This window comes from Amblyomma mixtum, chromosome 7 (genome assembly GCF_055824585.1).
Source record: "Amblyomma mixtum isolate Tamu chromosome 7, ASM5582458v1, whole genome shotgun sequence".
NCBI classification, from domain to species: Eukaryota; Metazoa; Arthropoda; class Arachnida; order Ixodida; family Ixodidae; genus Amblyomma; species Amblyomma mixtum.
In genome coordinates, this window is record NC_143018.1 from 58,509,744 (window position 1) to 58,530,216 (window position 20,473).

The window sequence follows — 20,473 nt, forward strand, 5'->3', positions numbered from 1 at the left end:
TTCAGGCTAAGGGCATGCTTATGGCGCGAGGTTCGTGTGGAATCATTAACGATGTAATTTTCAGGTCGGATACCAAGTCGAGAAAAGTATAATGAATGAAGGAAGTTGAGACGGGCTTTCTTCCTTCTATCTGCCAGTGGTTCTAAGTCTGCGAGTTTCAACATGGCGGAAGGAGAGTCTAGGCGCCTGTAACGGTTGTAAATGAATCGTGCCGCAAGACGTTGCATTCTTTCTAGTTTTTGGATGTCATCTACCGTGTAGGGGTCCCATACAATGCAGGCATATTCGAGACGGGGCCTTACAATAGATTTATATGCTTTCAGACTTAGGGCACTAGGGCAACCGCTCATCCGAAGCTTCAGAAATCCTAGCTTTTTGCGGGAGTGAAGAGTGAAGACAGAGTGAAGACGAAGATGAGACCGCAGGTTAACACGGGGGACCGTGTGAAGAAACGGAAGTGCAAGTCGACTGGCCCAGCTACAAAGAGAGGAAATGATTTACGGTTTATGGGCGTTTAACGTCCCAAAGCGACTCAGGCTGTAATAAGGGAGTAATTACTCACTGACATCCACCCGAGCGCAGCCATGCGGCTACAAAGGAAAGGTATACAGCTTTCTCAGAAGAAAAATTCGTACCAGGAATTCATACCCCAGACCAAAACGAATTTTGCTTTACCTACAAAGTTTCTGAGAAAGCTATATAGCTTTCCTTTGTAGCCATATGTCTTCACTCGGGTGGATGTCAATGCGTAATTACACTCTTATCACAAATCGCAGCCGAGGGCCATAAGCAGTCGGTCACCGCGGCGGCGAAGAGGGAACAGACCTACGCTAACGATCTGCAACAATGAATGATGGATCAAACTTTATTTCCACAATGAAAAGGGATTGGTTATAAGGTGGTGAGAGACGCGCCTCAGCAGTCGGGAAGAGCGGACGTGTCTCACGTCGGCTCCGCCGAATTTTATGATCCTTTCCCGAAGCATTTGCCGAAGCGCTGCGACACCATCTGGCTACACTTCCAGAACAACGAGGAGACCACCCACCCTTGTTCAGGTGGGACCGTTTTCTCAAATCCTTCGAGAATTTGAAGACCAAGCGGATCGCGCGAGTTGCTAAGCCTAACAGTTAGGCCACGACTCAGCTGCCCGCCGCGGCTCCGCGGGCAAATTCTGCCGCAAACCATGACGACCCTGATGGGATACGACCCGGAGGGGATGCAGATTGTCACCATGCCGCAGGCGAAAACCCCAGTTTTCGGCAAGGTTACGGAGGCGATTATCCAACGCAAGATAGAAGAGTGGGAACGCGCATCAGCCCGTGACAACCACTCGGCACGGCAAAAAGGTCGAACGCCAGATGGACGCGTCACCGCGGCAGGGGATACGCCGCTGCAGCAGACGCCCCGCACGCAAGTCAAGCGTTGGAAGCCTCCTCCGCAGCCGCGTCTGGACAAGCAAGATGCAGTGATCATAATCAAACCTAAAGGAACGCTGGATCTCAGCAAATTCAGGGGAAGCAACGCGATCGGAAACGCCTTGCACATTGCTGCTGGCGTCGACAAGGGCTCAGCCGAGCTCAGCGTTTGGCCCATATGGGAACAGAACATCATCGTCGTCGGGGTGCGAGACGCCCAAATAATCAGAAAGATCCTGGCAATTCACGAAATTCAGCTTGGGGACAAGGCACAGGCAGTGTACTCCTACCTCCGCCCCTCCGACGACACTTGCAAAGGAGTAATACAAGTGGACCCGAGGGTTTCCAACGAAGACATCACGAACGCGCTTCGCTCCCCGGACGCACCAGTGGTGAGCGTGAGAAAATTAGGTTCCTCCAACGTGGCGGCCATCACGTTTGAAGGAAGAAAGGTTCCGTTTCACGTCTTCTACTATGGTGAAGCGGTTCCAGTACGCCTATACAAGAAAACAACGCCAGCCTGCGCACTGTGCGGGAAACTTGGACACCGGGCGGATGTTTGCCCTTGCCCTTCGAAGTCAAGATGTCCGCAGTGCGGTCAGCAAGATGTTCCAGAATCCCACGACTGCCAACCCAAGTGCACGGTCTGCGAAGGTCCACATCCCATGGGGTCGAATCAGTGCAAGTACAAGTACCGAACATCACAAAAAACCAAGCCCAAGACAGGAGAATTCAACCACCGGTCAAGATCCAGGCTTCGGAACCGGTCCGGCAGCAGAGGTCCATCGAGCAGCGGGGACCGACTGACCCACCAGGACCAGTCCAGCAACAACTCAGCACCACCCGGCTCACGCTCTTCAAGCAATGGACCTGGGACTACCGATAATGTGTCGCACAACAACGGCAGTCGTCCAGCCGAGAAGACAACAGGACCCCATAACAAGGAGCAGCGCAACGGCAGCAAGGTGAGCTGGGCAGATGTAGCTGCCTCCTCCCCCGAAGCGTTGGCTTACAAACGACTTAAAGCAGAGATTGAACAACTAAAATCAGAAAATAGCACATTGAAACAGCAGTTAGTCATCGCAGTCAATCCAAACAACACATTACCTCCATCGACGCAACAGGCATGTCCGATGGAAGAAGATAGGGCAGAGCTACACCCTCCGTCTCCACACCAGTTAGATGCTGGCACCCCCGAGAGGCAAGCAACTACACCAGACGCACCCCACCAGGCACCAACTCCGCAGGCACCACCATCGCAGGCACTAAAGCAGCAATATACAGAGCACCCCCAAACCCAGGAACGCATCACTCGCTTGGAAAAAACAATTCAAGACCTCATTGAAAATAAATTACAAATTATGATCGAGACGACAATCAAAAGTATGTTCGAATCAGTTATTAAACCCATGATGGAAAACCTCGAACCAGTTTTAATAAGGATGCAATCGCAGGAGATCAGAATTGACCGCAAACTTCAGGAATTATCAGATGGTTCTCACAACAGAGGCACAAAGCTGCAGGGTAAAATGGGAACTCGTCGTCTGCCAAGCACTCAGCCAGATCTACAACCTGAGGGCGCACCACATGATGAGGCAGAAGTTTCTAGTGTTCAGCATGGCTCCACAACGTAGACATAAACTTACTATCCTACAGTGGAACTGCAGGGGACTAAAACGGAAGAGGGAAACATTACAGCAATACATAGACTCTCATCCCGATACGCCGCAAATAATAGCCCTGCAAGAAGTGAATATGGAGGCTAAGATCAGAGGATACTCAACACATCAAACAAATCCCTCGACATGCATCTTGGTCCACAAATCATGCACGGCAATAACTGTAGACCTTAATCTAGACAGCGACATTGAATATACCTTCATAAAAATACTGCCACAGCACAGAAACAGCAAGGGCACCTATATACTCAATATATATAGTCGCCCCAAACAGCACCGCGTAGCCTTCGACGTGATCTTTCTTAAAGCCCTAAGAGAAGCCCAAAAAGCTCCCCTAGCTATAGTTGGCGACTTTAATGCTTCTAGCCCCCTATGGGGATACCCCAGGGAAGACACGAAAGGCAGAAAACTAGCATCCGCCATTGCTGACATGGCCCTGACCCTACTCACGGACCCGCAGCACCCGACGCGAGTCGGCACCAGCGTAACGCGGGATACTTCTCCCGACCTCACGCTCGTCCGCAATGCCCGCAACTATGAGTGGCTCAATACAGGAGAGACCCTAGGCAGCGATCACTACGTGCTGCAGACCATCTTCGAAAGCAACAAGCACAGCAAACCACGAGGGCAAGCCAGAATTACAGACTGGGAGACATTCAGAAAGGACACCAAACTAACCACATCCGAACAAATAACCAGCTACGAAGATTGGGCGGCTTCCATTCTCGACCTTAAAGAAAAGCTCACAAAGTCTCTTGCCACCACGGAGGACCACCCAGCTGTTGACAACCACCTCCTACACCTTTGGGAAGCAAGACGTAGTCTTATAAAACGGTGGAAAAAACAAAGACACAATCGGAAACTAAGACTTCGAATAGCCAAGCTTACTATTCAAGCAGACCAATACGCATGGGACCTCGCTCGCACCAATTGGCTAACGAAGTGCGAATCCCTCAAAGGCCGCCTAGACACCAAGGCTACATGGAGCCTTCTGCGATGCCTAATTGACCCTCCGAAAGCGAAGAGTGAACAACACAGAAATTTGCATCGAGCCCTACACAGCTTTCAAGGCACGGATCATGAACTCGTGGATGAACTCACGCGTCGCTATATCTGCACCGCGCGAGACCCACAACCCTACAATAAGGAGTACCGTGGGGAACCGAACGAAGACCTAGACAGAGATTTCACTTCAGAGGAAATCATTGCAGCACTAGCAGATATGCGCCGAGGCACAGCCCCGGGACAAGACAAAATTACTGTCGGACTTCTGGCCAACCTCGGCACGGAGGCTCTGCAGCAACTCACGGATTACATAAACGAATGTTGGCGTACCGGCACCATTCCACAAGCATGGAAAACAGCCAATGTACACTTTATTCCCAAACCCGGCAAGAAAATCAGCATTGAAAACCTGCGCCCCATATCCCTCACGTCGTGTGCAGGCAAACTCATGGAAAAGGCAGTCCACACCCGTCTCTCCAATTATCTTGAGGACAATGAGCTACTGCCACACACGATGTTTGGATTTCGGGCACACTTGTCCACCCATGATGTGCTTCTGCAAATCAAACGTGAAGTCATTGATCCCGCACGCACAAACAGTAACCGAGCGCTTCTAACACTTGACCTCAAGGGAGCGTTTGACAATGTCAAACACTCCACAATCCTCAACAACCTCCACAGCATGAACTGCGGACAGCGAGCCTACTCGTACATCTGCGATTTCCTTACGGACAGAACCGTCAACATCAGCACCGGCTCAAAACACACAACGCAAGTGAAGATGGGCACGAGAGGCACTCCGCAAGGGGCAGTACTATCCCCACTTCTCTTCAACATTGCACTCCTAAATCTCCCACCTCTTCTCAATCAGGTACAGGGCATACGCCACGCCCTGTACGCTGATGATATAACCATCTGGACAACCATGGGAAGTATGGGAATGATTGAAGAACAACTACAAACCGCGGCGACAACAGTTCAAAATTATGCCCGGGCGTGTGGACTAACGTGCTCACCCGAAAAATCCGAACTGCTAGTCTTCCGTCAACGCAAGAATCAAGACACCATCAATATCCGCGTAGACAACTCACCCATCAAGGAAGTTCAGACCATGAAGATACTGGGTCTGTACATAAATAACAACGGCAACAACCTTCTTGCCCTCCAGAAACTACGGCTCGTGAGCGAGCAAGTCGCCAGGATGATCGCCAGGATAACGACGCGCAAATCGGGGATGCGAGAAGACGATACTCTGCGACTGGTGCAGGCTTTCGTTGTAAGCCGCGTCGTCTACGTAGCGCCCTACCTCCGCCTTAAGAAGCGTGACATCAAAAACCTCGACATCATAATCAGAACTGCCTACAAGAAGGCCCTGGGACTCCCTCTTGCGACATCGACGGACCGGCTCTTGCGACTGGGTGTGCACAACACGATCGATGAGCTGATAGAGGCACACCTTACGGCGCAGGTGGTACGGCTCTCCACAACTCGAACTGGCCGACAAGTCCTGAGTGAATTAAACATCAATTGCCCCCGACAGCTAGACACCAAAACCGACATCCCAGCCTCATGGAGAGGACAACTCAAGGCAGCTCCACTACCCAGGAATATGCACCCTGATTTTCACCAGTCAAGACGACAAGCACGAGCCGAAGCCATGAAAAGACACTACGGCGGGCGCGAGGGCGTGTTCTATGTCGATGCTGCGGGTCCCGAGCAGGGAATGACGGCCGTCGCGGTAGTGCACCAAAATACAACAGTCGACGGACTAGTACTGGCTAGCCAGGACATACTGGCTGCGGAAGAAGTGGCGATTGCTCTAGCTGCAACACACACTAGCTCAATATACATTCTCACAGATTCACAGACAGGGTATCGCAATTACCTCAGGGGCAGGGTCGCACCGCTAGCAGCTAAAATCCTGCAAGATAGCTACATCCGTGGCTACCAACCCACACACAAACACTTAATATGGGTACCAGGTCACCAGGGCATCCCAGGGAACGAGAGCGCACATGCCTCAGCCCGAGCATTTCTCCCCCGGGCACCCAGTGCGGATGCCGTGGAACCTCCTACCCCACTACTAACTTACAATGACATACTTCAGCACTTAAGATTATCCCGTCGGGTCTACCCTCCGCCGGCTAAGACACTAGATAAAGGGGAGGAACAACACCTCCGAAAGCTACAGACCAACACTTACAACAACCCGCGAAGACTACATGCCATAGACCCGGAGTCATTTGACTCACAATGCAAATTCTGCGGGGAGAAGGCGGACCTGTACCATATGGTATGGGCCTGCCAACGAAATCAGGCGATCACTGTTAATAACCAGCCAACGCAGGAGGGGTGGGAGGCAGCTCTGTCCAGCTCGGACGGAAAGAGTCAAAAGCAACTCATCGAAAGAGCCCGGACAGCAGCCTACGCCAATGGGGTTCCGGACTGAGAGCTCCAACCACGGCTACAACCTCCTAAACCATTTCATTAAAATATTTTCACCACCACCATAAGGTGGTGACTAGGACTACGTGACTAAGGTGGTGACTAGGTGGTGACGGTGACGGAGACCATTGGCGCTCACGGTCAGCGTCGCCTGCTCAACCAGCAGAAGCTGGTATTACAGGCTGACGCGGCTCAGGAGCATCTACCACTGTTCGTGTGACGGAGTTTTAATTTTGGTTTGTATCGGGCTTTCCAGACAGCCCTGCTTATAGTTGTAGGATGTAGCCAGTTCCCCACACCATTTACATGCCGATGCGTATTAGCCACATTTTGCTATATATTTAAAGACACAGTTATGTGCTTGTAGTCTCCTCTAAGTTTATGATGTATGGGGGTGTAACGTCCCAAAGCGACTCGGGCTATGAGAGACGCCGTAGTGGAGGGTCCGGAAATTTCGACCACCTGGGGTGGCTGGGTCTCTTGTGAGTGTTTTGTGCAAGAACTCCCGCCGATCCAACGCAAAAAGAATGAGCAGGTAAAAACTAGAAGGGATACAAAAACTCTGCCTTAGGGGTATGATGCGATAGCGTTAATCGATTATTGTCCGTATATGCGCAATTGGTCATTTTGTGCTTTAGATGCATACATCGTGGGGTGCATTCATGCTACTCCTGCCGCAGTGGTGCATCGGTTAAACGATGCACGAGTGCCCTGCGATGCCACATGCTGCCACCGGTGGCTCTTGTGTGCCCCAGCAATCTCCCCCCACCAATCAATAATTTAACTGCTACCTGCTCCGCTCGTCAATTTGATCACAATCCGGTGGGCAGGTTGTCACCGTATGACGTCACTAAGTCACGCGGCCTATAGGAGGCAAGTGGGCCCACTGCCTTATCGATGAACGCAGAAATGGCGCAGTAACTGTCTCACTTCTCTGCCGCCGCGGTGGCTCAGCGGTTATGGTGCTCGGCTGCTGACCCAAAAGACGCGGGTTCGATCCCGGCCGCGGCGGCTAGAATTTCTTTGGAGGAGAAATTCTAGAGGCCCGTGTACTGTGCGTTGTCAGTGCACGTTAAAGAACCCCAGGTGGTCGAAATTTCCGGAGCCCTCCACTACGGCGTCTCTCATAGCCTCAGTCGCTTTGGGACGTTAAACCAAACCAAACCAAACCAAAACTTCTCAGCGTACACTTGAACTGCACCGTAAAGATCGGGTTTTCACCCTGATGTGAGGCAATCACTGCGCCATTTCCTTTCCTCAAAAACCAATTTTCAATTTTAAGGCGAAAGCTTTTATTGGCTCATTCTCCCGTCCGTCCGGCGTTACATCCAGCGCCTGGGGTGACTAATCGACGAGCGCAGCTGCCAAAAGGTGAAGTTATCTATGGAGGGTGTCCATCGAGATTTCCTTTCCTCAAATACAATTTTCATTTCCTCCATTACGGCACCTCTTTCTCTTTCTTCTTTCACCCAACTTCCTCCCTTCCTCTACGGTGCTCTTCGGGTGTCCACCGATATGACAGAATTACTGCGGCATTTCTTTTTCTCAACAATGGGTTGTGTTGAAAAGTGTTTCCAACGGCCAAGGCATTGCGCCGAACGGGCGATCGCGTTCCCTGGACTCACTGGCAGCGCTACAACACGCTGGCGCGTTCCACTCCTAAACGTGAAGCGTAATTAAGCGTCATTAATTAGTAATTATTGAGTGTTTTGTAATGAAGTTAGATTTCATCCAGTGGTAGCGTCACCAGTGCCACAGAGGCAGTCAAAGTTATGCGGAAAAACGCTTTCGCCTTTCGCCTCTACGCACTTTAGACAACCCTGAATTTTTTTTTCGCTGCCGAGGATACCGTAATTTCTGCAGAACAGAAGCCTTAACGCTATCACGCTAAAAGTGAGTGCCCGGCGCTCTTTTAAGGGTACAAAGATTACGAGAATCGAAACCAAAGCGGGTCGCCAGCAGAGCTCCCGCAACGGAAAGAACCGAATCGCAAAGCCCTCGTCCGCACGCCGGATGACGGGCTACAGGGCACAATCTGCCCGCGAATGAAGACGCTCAACCTGCACGGCAAGAATCGAACGGCTCTCATGCCTGGCGTGTGACGCAGGGCGAGGTCCCTATCACCGACTGTCAGCGCATCATACGGCTGCGTCAGCCTGGCGGAACGCGGAGCCCTGGTTATTTTCCGCATGGCAGTTACGCCTGAACTAGGCGTAAGACGCGAAAAAGTGCACAGCGTCCAGTGGAGACCCAGCGTTCATCATCTATCGTCCAAATGACACAGTAACTGTCTCACATATTAAGGCGAAAGCCTTTAATGCCTCATACTGTTTGTTGTTAGCAGACGCGTTGACAGCCATGTCGGCAGATTTGTCCGCCTTTAAGCGTCACTGCTTAAAAAGAAACTGCGCCGAGGGTGGGAACTGAACCAGGGCCTTTGGCATTTGAAGCGGAGACGCTACCACTCCGCCACGAAAAGTTCGAGCATGGATAAAGGGGCATCTAGTGAATGCATGGGTTTCATAAAAAAAATAAAAGGAATAAAATAAGAAAGGAAAAATAAAAATAAGATAATAAACAAGAACAAAAGAATAAGATATGAAAATAAAAAAATAAAAATAAGAAAAGCAGCAAAAAAAACTATGAAAAATAACAAATGAAAACAAACGGCGCGCCAGCAAATTTCGCCTTGCAGCACTTTACAGCGCCAAAGTGCCCCCTGAATTTTTTCCCACCGGGATATGTGAGGCAGTTACTGCGCCATTTACTTTCCGCAAAAAACAATTTTAATTTCAATTTCATTTCAAATTGTAGACGCCTATGCACTGTGCAGTGTCACTGCATGTTAAAGAACCCCAGGTGGTCTAAATTTTCCGAGCCCTTCACTACGGCTTCTCTCATAGCCTGAGTCGCTTTGAGACCTTAAACCCCCATTAAAACTGCCTCTCCCGTAAACGAGAGTAGAGTAAGCATGAAATGTTTACTGGCCTAATGTCATCTCGGTGGACACCCGAACCGCACCGTACAGGAAGGGAGGAACGCCACCACCCGTTCAGCGCGATGCCTTGCTATTTGAACGCAAGGTTTTTTGAGGAAAGGAAATGGCGCAGTAATTCTCTGCCATCTCGGTGGACACCTGAGCCGCACCGTAAAGGAAGAGAGGAACGCCACCACCCGTTCGGCGCGATGCCTTGCCCTTTGAACGCAGCGCTTCTCCCCCGGATCACGTATGACAACGAAGTGTAACGTGGCATTTATGTGCTTTTTGCACGCCTTATTAGAAATCGGAAATTATAATTCCGTGCATTATCAAACCCATAGCTCCACTGATATCTTGATAAACATTGAGAAGGCACTGACAGCAGTTATTTTTTGTCTCGTTTGGAGACCAACCGGCGCTTGCATGCCGGTCGCGTAGGAGGGCTTACAGAGTCTCGTTAAATCTCGCTAAGTCTCGTACGGTGCCCGGATGTTCTCGTTTCAGAGCCCGGATGACTGGATTTCAGTGCCCGGATGACTGGATTTCAGTGCCCGGATGAGTGGATTTCAGTGCCCGGATGACTGGATTTCAGTGCCCGGATGACTGGATTTCAGTGCCCGGATGAGTGGATTTCAGTGCCCGGATGAGTGGATTTCAGTGCCCGGATGATGGCTCTCGGTCTCGGCGTGACGTCACCACACTGCCGACAACGGGGGCTAAAAGCATTTCATGCTTAAAAAAAAAAACTCTGCCTCTTCCGTAACCGAGAGTAGAGTAAGCATGAAATGTTTACGGGCATAATGCGAAGCGCACGCGGACACGACGAGACGCAGGCCTGACAAGAATGTATATGCAGCGCGTTCGAAACTGTCCGAAGTGCGTAGAGGCGAAAGCGTTTTCAACAGCACTTTGCGTATGTGACACTGGTGATGTTACCACTCGATTACGTCACACATAATTCATGACGAAGTAATGACAAATTACTGATTAGTGTGTAATGACTGATTAATGACTAAATACTAATAAACTGCTAATGAATGACGCTTAAGCTTCGCCTTTAGGAGTGGAACGCGACAGCGTGTTGTAGAGCTGCCAGGCAGTCCGCGGAACGCCACCACCCGTTCGGCGTGATGCCTCGTCAATTGAACGCGACGCTTTTTGAGGAAAGGAAATTACGCAGTAATTCTCTGCCATCTCGGTGGACACCCGAGCCGCACCTTTCAGGATGGTAGGAACGCCATCACCCGTTCGGCGCGATGCCTTGCCCTTTAAACGCAACGTTTTTTGAGGACAGGAAATGGAGCAGTAATTCTCTGTCATCGCGGTGGACACCCGAACCGCACCGTACAGGAAGGGAGGAACGTCACCACCCGTTCGGCGCGATGCGTTGCCCTTTGAACGAAACGCTTTTTGAGGAAAGGAAATGGCGCAGTAATTCTCTGTCATCTCGGTGGACACCCGAACCGCACCATACAGGAAGGGAGGAACGCCACCACCCGTTCGGCGCGAGGCTACCGGCGCTTGCATGCCGGTCCTGTAGGAGGGCTTAGAGAGTCTCGTTAAATCTCGTACGGTGCCCGGATGTTCTCGTTTCAGTGCCCGGATGAGTGGAATTCAGTGCCCGGATGTTGGCTCTCGGTCTTGGCGTGACTATCACCACACTGCCGACAACGGGAGCTAAAAGCATTTCATGCTTAAATATTGTGGCATGTATGTGCTTTCTGCACGCGTTATTAGAAATCGGAAATTATAATTCCGTGCATTATCAAACTCACAGCTCAACTGATATCTTGATAAACATTGAGAAGGCACTGGCAGCAGTTATTTTTTGTGACTCGTCTGGAGACGAACCGGCGCTTGCATGCCGGTCGCGTAGGAGGGCTTAGAGAGTCTCGTTAAATCTCGTTAAGTCTCGTACGGTGCCCGGATGTTCTCGTTTCAGAGCCCGGATGACTGGAATTCAGTGCCCGGATGATGGCTCTCGGTCTCGGCGTGACGTCACCACACTGCCGAGAACGGTAGCTAAAAGCATTTCATGCTTAAAAAACATCGAAACGCTGCCACCGCGGCGGCGTTCGAACCCGGCAACTCCAGCTGAGTAGCCGAACACGCTGATCACTAAACTGCCGTGTTTCTGCCACAGCGCTGCAAACTCATGCATGAAGCGCAGATCTCTATCACTACCATCACGTGGTTAAAGCGCGACTAAGGTGTCCATTGACCCAAGGAACAAATGATGCGCTTTTTCTAAAGATCAATGTAGTCGACAGCTTTGTCAACCCCAATGAACGTAGTGAACGCCGGCGGCCGATTGCTCCAGAGCTGCGTCCGTGCCACAAAGTCGTCACGCGTCTCAAAATATACTTTATTCATGCTGTTCTTGTCACGAGCCCCCCATTTGCTCTGTTCCTGCGTCTCGCCTATGGAACACGATATATGGGGGTTTAACCTCCAGAGCGACTCAGACTATGAGGAACCCCGTAGTGGAGGGCTCCGGATATTTCGACCACCTGGGGTTCTTTAACGAGCACTGACATCGCACAGTACACGGACCTCTAGAGTTCCGCCTCCATCGAAATACGACCTCCACGGCCGGGATCGCACTCATGTCTTTCGAGTCAGCAGTCGAGCGCCATTAACCACTGAGCCGCCGCGGTGGTTTCGCCCAAAACAAATTCGGAAGACACCGCTGCAATCCACCTTGTACAGCTATCGCTTAGCCTATCGAGACATTCAGCTTTAATTTCAAATGGACGCAGTAGGGTGCCTTCTATGCGCATTACTGCCGCTGTAACATAGGACATTACCATTCGTGCTCTCGAAGGAGCCAGCAATCACTTTTGAAATGGCGTTGCAACCAAATGTCCCCCCCCCCCCCCCACTCCCCTCCGTGTATCGCAAAAGACGTTAAGTACGGTTAGCGAACCCTTTACTATGAATACTCAAAATTTCCTTGGGGAATTCAAGGACGCTTTTGCCTGACTACACCACAAAGAATGCCTCTGCAACAGACTTGAATAATGCTACGTTTCCACAGTAATACTACACCGCCGAATAGTAACGACGTTTACTGCCCTAGGGACCTCAAAAACGCACGCGGCGTTGTTGCAGCACTCGCGAACGCAAGAGAAGCGTCATGCTGATCCAAGCGCTCACCTTTCAGTGGCCGTCCCCGAGCATTGCCAAAACTGACGGCGTCCGTCCAAACTGGGGGTGCTGTGCTGGAAGACGGGAATGGGCCCGTTGTCTTCCGATGCGATGCAGCGGAACGCGTTACACTAGCGCAGAACATCAACAGCCTTCTCAGTAGGAAGCTCATCAGCGACTGAACAAAGAACGAGCGACCGCAGAGTCAGCGTCACTCATGCACGTGCCTCGTGCTTCGCTCATGTTCGAATCACGCTCTCGAGCCTACCTCCAACAGTGCTGTGCACGTGGACGCGGAGGAGCACAAGCGCCCGTCGCGGCGGTGAACGGGTCCGGCAGCCCGCTTGCAGCCGCGTCTGTTGGGACCAACTCCTCCGAGACTGCAGAGGAGGCCGCAGTAGCTTTAGATAGAGCCAATACCCCCGCTGATATTAAGGCGAAAGCCTTTAGTGGCTCATACTGTCGTGACCAAGACGCAAATTTGTCCGCGCTTCAGATTGGTCGAAATGGTCGTGACGTCACTGCGCGCGAATTTGGACGGGTGTTCACCGAAATATGTGAGCCAGTTACCGCACAATTTCCTTTCCTCAAATACAATTTTCATTTTCTTCATTACGGCCCCTCTTTCTATTTCTTCTTTCACTCCACTTCCTCCCTTCCTGCACGGTGCGGTTCAGGTGTCCACCCAGATGACAGAGAATTACAGCGCCACTTCCTTTCCTCAAAAAGCGTCGCATTCAAAGGGCAACGCATCGCGCTGTACGGGTGGTGGCGTTCCGCGGACTCCCTAGACGCGCTACAACACGCTGTCGCGATCCAATCCTAAAGGCAAAGATTAAGCGTCATTAGTTGGCAGTTAATTAATGCACCAACAGAATGTGAAGTGAACAATCGCATAGCAGAATGCAGCACTCAGGCTTTCGCCTTTCACCACTTTGGACGCTAAAGTTACTCGTAATTTTTATATTTAGCGACTAAAAAATTAAGTGCGGTTTAACTACTGCTGAACCTGGTGAGAGAGTGAAAGCTATGGCGTATCGGGCAACTATGCGCAGCGTGGCGTCTGTAACGTTGTTGTTGTTTAAGACTTTATTTGTGCGCAAATTTAAAAGGGAAGGGTGATGGGATCAGGCAGACGGGAGCCCTTGAGCCCCGGCGGCCTCCGCAGCACACTTGCATGCCGCCACTTCGACGCCTGGATCTGAGCTGTAACTTTGAGTGCGTTCCGGACACAGGATAGCTAACGCGGCCAACCTGCCACCCTGGCGGGTGGCAGTTAATGGTTGGTCGCGAGGATTTACTCACCCAATGAACGCGGCGGCCTATTCCTGCAGTGCCGCGTGCCTGCCGCAACGCTTCCAGCGCTAATGCATGCAGCCCACGTCTCTCTCGCTCACCCCCGCGTATACCTCAAAACGTGACTGAGGCGTCCACTGCTTTTAACATCATCGGTCTAAAACATTGTCAACGCCAAACACCATGAATGCCGACGGCCTATAGCTCCAGTGCCGCCTTTCTGCCACATTATTGTGGCAAACAAACCAAACAAACAAAAGACGCAACAGAGACAGGACACGGGCAGGAACGCAGGCAGTAGGTGGCTTTGGCCAAGCACAGCGGAAGATCGACAGAACGCGGAGCAATACAGAATAAAGACGAAGATGAGACCGCACGTTAACGCGGGGACGCCGCGAAGAAACGAAAGTGCAAGGCGACCGACCCACTTACGAAGAGAGAAAATGGGTTGTAGGGTTCAACGTACGGAAGCGACTCAGGCTATGAGCAGCGCCGTAGTGAAGGACTCCGGAAATTTCGACCACCTGGGCTTCTTTACCGTGCCCTGATGTTTCGCAGTATACGGGCCTCTAGAGTTTTTCCTCCATCGAAATTCGACCCCCGCGGCCGGGGTCGAACCCGCGTCTTTCTGGTCAGCGACCGCGCGCCATAGCCCCTGTGCCACTGCGGCGGCGAAAGGAGAAAAGACCGACGCTAACAAGCTACAACAGTGAATAATGAATTAAACTTTATTTCAACAAAGGAAGGGGATTGATTAGAAGATGCTGACTTAGACTCTGGGTGGTCTATCTTGGTCCGGAGTCCATTGGCGCTCGCGGTCAGCGTCCTCCGCTCTACCAGCAGAAGCATGGTGGGCGCCTGAACCACTTCGTAAGGATCGGGTGTTGACCTTGATGTGTGAGAGTTACTGAGCCATTTCCTTCCTGAATCCACCATTTTCCAGCCGCCGCGGTGGATCGGTGGTTATCGCGCTGGCAGCTGACCCGAAAGAAGTGGGCTCCATCCCGGTCACGGTGGTCGAATTTCGATGGAGGCGAAATTTTAGAGGCCCGTGTACTGTGCGATGTCAGTGCACGTGAAAGAACCCCAGGTGGTTGCAATTTCCGGAGCCCTTCACTACGGCGTTCATCATAACCTGAGTCACTTTAGGACGTCAAGCCACCATATAATAAACAAAAACAAACATTCAGCTTTTCTTCACCAGACTTCCCCCATTGCGCTCGTGGCAGTGTGGCTACTGTAAAACTTTATTTGCAAGAGAATTAGATGCACGCAGGCCCCTTGGGTCTCCGCACGACCCCACTCATGGTCTAAAGTTCTAAGTGGTGTTGATCCATGATGTATACAACACGGTTGACTGCGTTCTGCCTGGCCAGGTCAGCTGACCGAAGTGAGGTCTCCCAGTCCTTCCAGGTTCGTACAGGTGGTTTACACTTTTCTCTGTTCTCAGTCAAGGTGGTGCAGTGGTGATGCTGCTTCGCATACCTCCGATCTTTCTGCCGTGGTTTTACACTGTAGGGCTTTCCGTGGCATAGTTGAGGTAGTCGTCGTAATGGCTGCAAGTTCTTGTGTAGAATCAGATTGTGTACGACCGTGACAGCTAACGTGGTGGTGTGAGTCGAAGTGTAATCATCGTAGCAGCTATAACTGTGGCAGTGATTGGAAGGCTTGCAGGTCTTGGTGATGGTTAGGAGTTGAGTGCGGCGTTCTTTCGTGTGTGTATATCCATTGTCTGAATGTGTTCTCGCGCAGCAGTTATGTATGGAGGTCTAGGTGCCATATCAACGGCTGACGTTTGCTGTCTGGCGTTCCTGAGCGTAGGTGTCATGCGGGCGCATGACACCTACATGTCGCCATGACATGTCGCCACTGCGGCGTACGACAGCCAGCATGAAGAGCTGCAGTCGTGTCACCCGTACGAATGTGTTGAAAAGGCGTCGTTCACCCATTCATGAAGAACAGTAAGAGCCACTCACAGAAAGCTGGTCGCCATGCACCGACTGCATGTACCGACGCCATGCGAAATGAGTAAAAGTCATCAATGCTGCTGAAATTAATGTGTCTGTAATTGTACGGGTTGTGCGCCCTGGCGTGCAGTGATTAGTGTCGTTCGTTGACTGTGGCGTCGAGTTGCGAATAAGGAGTGTGTGCTTAGGTTGGTGTTTGTCGAATTTTTGAAGCGATAATTGTCAGAATCTTCATGTCTTCGGCTAGGGCTGATGTATGGGTGATATCCGTGGCTTGTCTTTTGTTAGTGCAGTCATCATAGAATCTGTAACCAATCAATGTGGCTATGATTAAACGGGTTGTGTACGTTGGTGTCCAGAGCGTTGTATTATGTCCAATGTTGAATTCTAATCAGGTGCGCAGGGCTGAGTATATGTCATGGTTCCTGTCATCGTTGTTACAGTAATTTCTTGCTTAGGGCTGATGCATACGTGATAGCGGCAGCGTGTCTTGTGTTGTTAGTGTAGTGGTCGTGACAGCTGCAATCAATGTGGCTGTGTGCCTTGGTGTCTCAGTCGCTCGTGTGGTGCTTGTTTGTCCATTTGGAAGAAGTGTCAGGTGTGCAAGAAAGCTGAATAGGAGCCCTTCGCCTACGCATAAACAGCAGAAGTGTCGCCATCAACTCTGAGCAGGAAGCCGGCAGTCACCATGTCCCCGCTCGCACCACGGCTCCGACGATACGGGCGGTACTGACTGGTTAGGTACGCGGAACGATGGATCCCACAAGGCCATCGATGAACCAGGCCGGAGAGACTGCAACGAATAGGTGGCGTTAATATCTCCCGGCAATGCTGCACCAGGGCAGTTCTAACTACCCGTCGTGTTGAACACGAGGTGTAAAGGTTGTGGTGTAAGCACTCAATGACATTAGAATGCTTTTCTGATCAAAAATAATTCTTGGATCATATGATTTGCTGAGGTTAGGTATCCAGGTTTTGAAAGAGCGCATCTACGAAGAGCGACATTTCTTTACCCCCTGCAAGCAGAAAACCTGAAGCTATATTACCCTGGAACCTCTAAAGAGTTCCCATTTTAAAGGGGTACAGACACGAAGTTTTTGGATGTGCATTTTCCTTGTCTTGAAAGAGGCCATCGGGCGCAGTATGAAAATCACTCGTAATCCCAATGCGCATCGTTAATAATGATTACAAACGATATTCCACCGCCAAACAATTTTCCGCCGATAACGTGAAGTGCACCCGGCCGACTGGCCAATCTGGACTACTCCCATCCTGGTGATGTCGGCGTCGCCGGAAATAGGCGGCGCTGGGATCATCAGGATTGGGACAGTCCAAGTTGGCCAGTCGGCCGGGAAATTGGCGGCGCTGGGGTAGTCTCGAAGTAACAGCACAAAAAACATAGACAGGACACATAGAATAAGAAGACACTACGAGCGCTGACTTACAAGTTTATTTCGAAGTAAACAATGCCTGATATACTGCCTACACAAAGCACGTGACACAGATACGCGACTCCTGCCGCCCGTGTCATCACTTCCCCCCAGAGTCATCGCGCGTCCAACAGCTCTAGTTCTTTTGTTGTCAAAAGTACAGGTGGCTTGCTGATACAGTCGTCTCCAAGCTTCATTATCTCGGCTGCCTCAATTATCTCGCGAACGAGCTGGTAGGTGTGCTTTTCTATCGCATGCTTCTTTTCTGTCACGTGCTTTTCTAAAGATTTATTTCATGCTAAGGCGCTAGACGCAATCAACTCCGTTTTTAACCAGCACCAGAAGACTACTCTAAGGAAAACAAAGTCAACCGCAAAGAAACTATGTAGTAACCTGAAGCTTGACCGCCAGTGCGTGCTATTGAAAATACCAAAAAATCATCCCTTGACATTTAAACCTTAAAACTACAAACCTGTGACGACCCTTTCTTGGTGAAATCCTCGGACGATGTGATTGACTATTTAAGTGACAATTATAGCAGTGACTTTGGGGTATATGCTCAGTTGACATTAAGGATTTGTACTATTCGATCCCCCAGGACGAGACGCTGGTTTGCATTGAAAATTGTATTGACAGACACGGAGCAATTACGTTCCAAAATGCCTGCGGTGTGTCGGCGGGTGGGTTTTTGGAACTTCTTTCCGTGTACCTTAAGTCTACGTATGTGCTCTGGGAAGAGAACGTGTACATTCAGAAACGCGATTTATACCTCAGTGATTTATACCTCGCACAGAAAGACAGGTATCTTTTCAACACTCTCACGGAAAGCAGTGTGCGAAAGGTGTTCATATATGTTGATGACTATTTAGTGCTTTGCGATGGCAGCAGCACGAACACCCTTGACGTGACCTCAGAGGCTGTAGCCTGCTTTAGTCGTGCTCTTTGCCCATTAACAGTTACACACGAGTTTCCTGTACAAGGGTCGTTGAGATTCCTTGATCTGAGACTGCATTTCACTAAGGGGAATGTGTGCTTGGCCTATGAACCAAGAGGTGATAAGGCACCACTGCCTTTCCAATCGGCGCACTCCAAGCTGATAAAAAGGGCCATTGCAAACCTATGCTTGTGAAACACGCTCAAGAAGTCGTGCATCCACACGAAGGAAGCGTGCTTTCGTCGTCAGATAGAACGCCTTTTGGTAGAGGGTACCCCTCACACCTACTTGTGTCTGTCGCGGAACGATTAAGCAAGAAGCTTGAACTGCGTGATAGCTGTAGGAGGCCTAAAGACAGACGAAAAATTGTGGCCCTCCCTTACATCCACAACATCTCCCACCGTCTCAAAAAGATTGGCCGAAGAGCTGGTGTTAATGTCGTGCTCACAGCCCAGTGAAAACTAAAAAGCCTTTGCCGGCGCGCGAACGCCGAAGAGCCGGAAAAACTGCACGGGTGCACAACAGAACCACCAGACCGGCTTTGTGGAATGCGCGGAAGGCGTTGTTTATTCCCTTCCGGTGAAATGTAGGAAGAAGTACATAGGCCAGACAGGCAGATGCACCAACGAAAGGCTGAAAGAACATAAAATTAACGTCGAGCAAGCACGCAGGCATATTGGAATTCATGTAAAGGATTGCCCATCAAAAGCTTGCTCGGCTGAGTATGCACAGTGCAATGTGATAGAAAAGCACACCGACAAGCTCGTTCGCGAGATAATTGAGGCAGCCGAGATAATGAAGCTTGGAGACGACTGTATCAGCAAGCCATCTGTACTTTTGACAACAAAAGAACTGGAGCTGTTGGGCGCGCGATGACTCTGGGGGGAAGTGATGACACGCGCGGCAGGAGTATCTGTGTCACGTGCTGTGTGTAGGCAGTATATCAGGCAATGTTTACCTTGAAATAAACTTGTTGTAAGTCAGCGCTCGTGGTGTCTTCTTATTCTATGTACTATGTTTTTTGCGCTGTTACTTCGAAATGGATCAGCAACAAGCCCAAGCTGCAGTTCTGGCTGGGATAGTAAAGGTTTCGCTTCACAATGAAAAGCGTTTAGCCCGCCGCGGAGCTCAGTGATGAATGCGCTCGTCTACCGAGCGGGAGCACCCGGGTTTGATCCCGACCTCGACGGCCGCGTTTGGATGGAGGCGAAACTCTAAAGGCGCCCGTGTTCTGTGCGATGCCAGTGCACGTTGAATATCCCCAGATGGTCGGAATCAATCAGGAGACCTTCATAACGGCACTCCTTTCTTTCTTCTTTTGTCAGTGCACGTTAAAGAACCCCGGCTGATCGAAATTTCCGGAGCCCTTCACTAGGGCGTCCCTCACATCCTCAGTCGCCTTGGGACGTTAAACAGCCGTAAACTATGAACTTTTCTTCTTTCACTCCTTCCTTTATCCCGTCCCTTACGGCCTGGTTGAAGTGTCCATCTAGATGTGAGACAGATATTGCGCCATTTTCTTTCCCCCCCAAAAAAACAATTTTCCAATTGAGAACACATCGTTGATACGAAAGCGTCGCTCAAATGAAAGGAGCGAAAAAAAAACCCCGCGATAAATTTAAACAACGGTAAAATAACAAAAACACACGTGCGGCCCAATGAAAAAAAATTGTCGACGAGTACGTTACTTCCTAATGCGAAACTTGAGCGCAACTCATCAGCTGTGTCAGCTTTTCGATACACTGAGGCAAAGAATTCGAGCAAGACATGCACGTACTATTACAGACAACTTTCACACATATTCCTTCTTCAAGAAACACTTCGCTAACAGTTCTTGATTGCCATGACGGAAGCTTTGTGGTCGGAAAAATAGATGAATATATGCTCGACTTGCTGCCATGCCTGGTTTTCAAAGGCGAGGCCTGCGCAAGTATTTCGCGAGGTTGACATAGCTGTGGGAGCCGTTACGAACGAGAAGAACGGGGTGTTCTCCCGGATAAGTGGGAAGAAATTCCTGTTTGTCTATATAGCTACATTAGAGTTTCCGCCAACCCTGCCACTATGGCAGGTGGCAAATAATGGTTGAGCGCGAGAGTTTGCTCACCGTTGTCCGCGCTATCGCATGCAGCCACATCTCTCTCTCGTCCCCGCACAAACCTATAAGCGCGATTAAGG

The 20,473-nt window shown here is 50.5% G+C and overlaps 1 protein-coding gene across 15 annotated transcripts in view; it reads right to left on the reverse strand.

The window, feature by feature from the left end:
• The window catches only part of LOC149336181 (uncharacterized), a 60,184-nt gene extending 47,093 nt beyond the window's left edge, over positions 1-13,091 (reverse strand). For 14 of the 15 annotated variants that reach the window (XR_016284158.1, XR_016284163.1, XR_016284165.1 and 11 more), the window contains exon 1: positions 12,681-12,930. Coding sequence is in view for 2 of the 15 variants with exons in the window: in XM_089552699.1 (XP_089408825.1) it covers positions 12,681-12,843 (163 nt within the window). In the remaining 13 variants the exon portion in view is untranslated. The other variant, XM_089552698.1, reaches the window with a different exon arrangement.
• Positions 13,092-20,473: the final 7,382 nt, after the last annotated feature.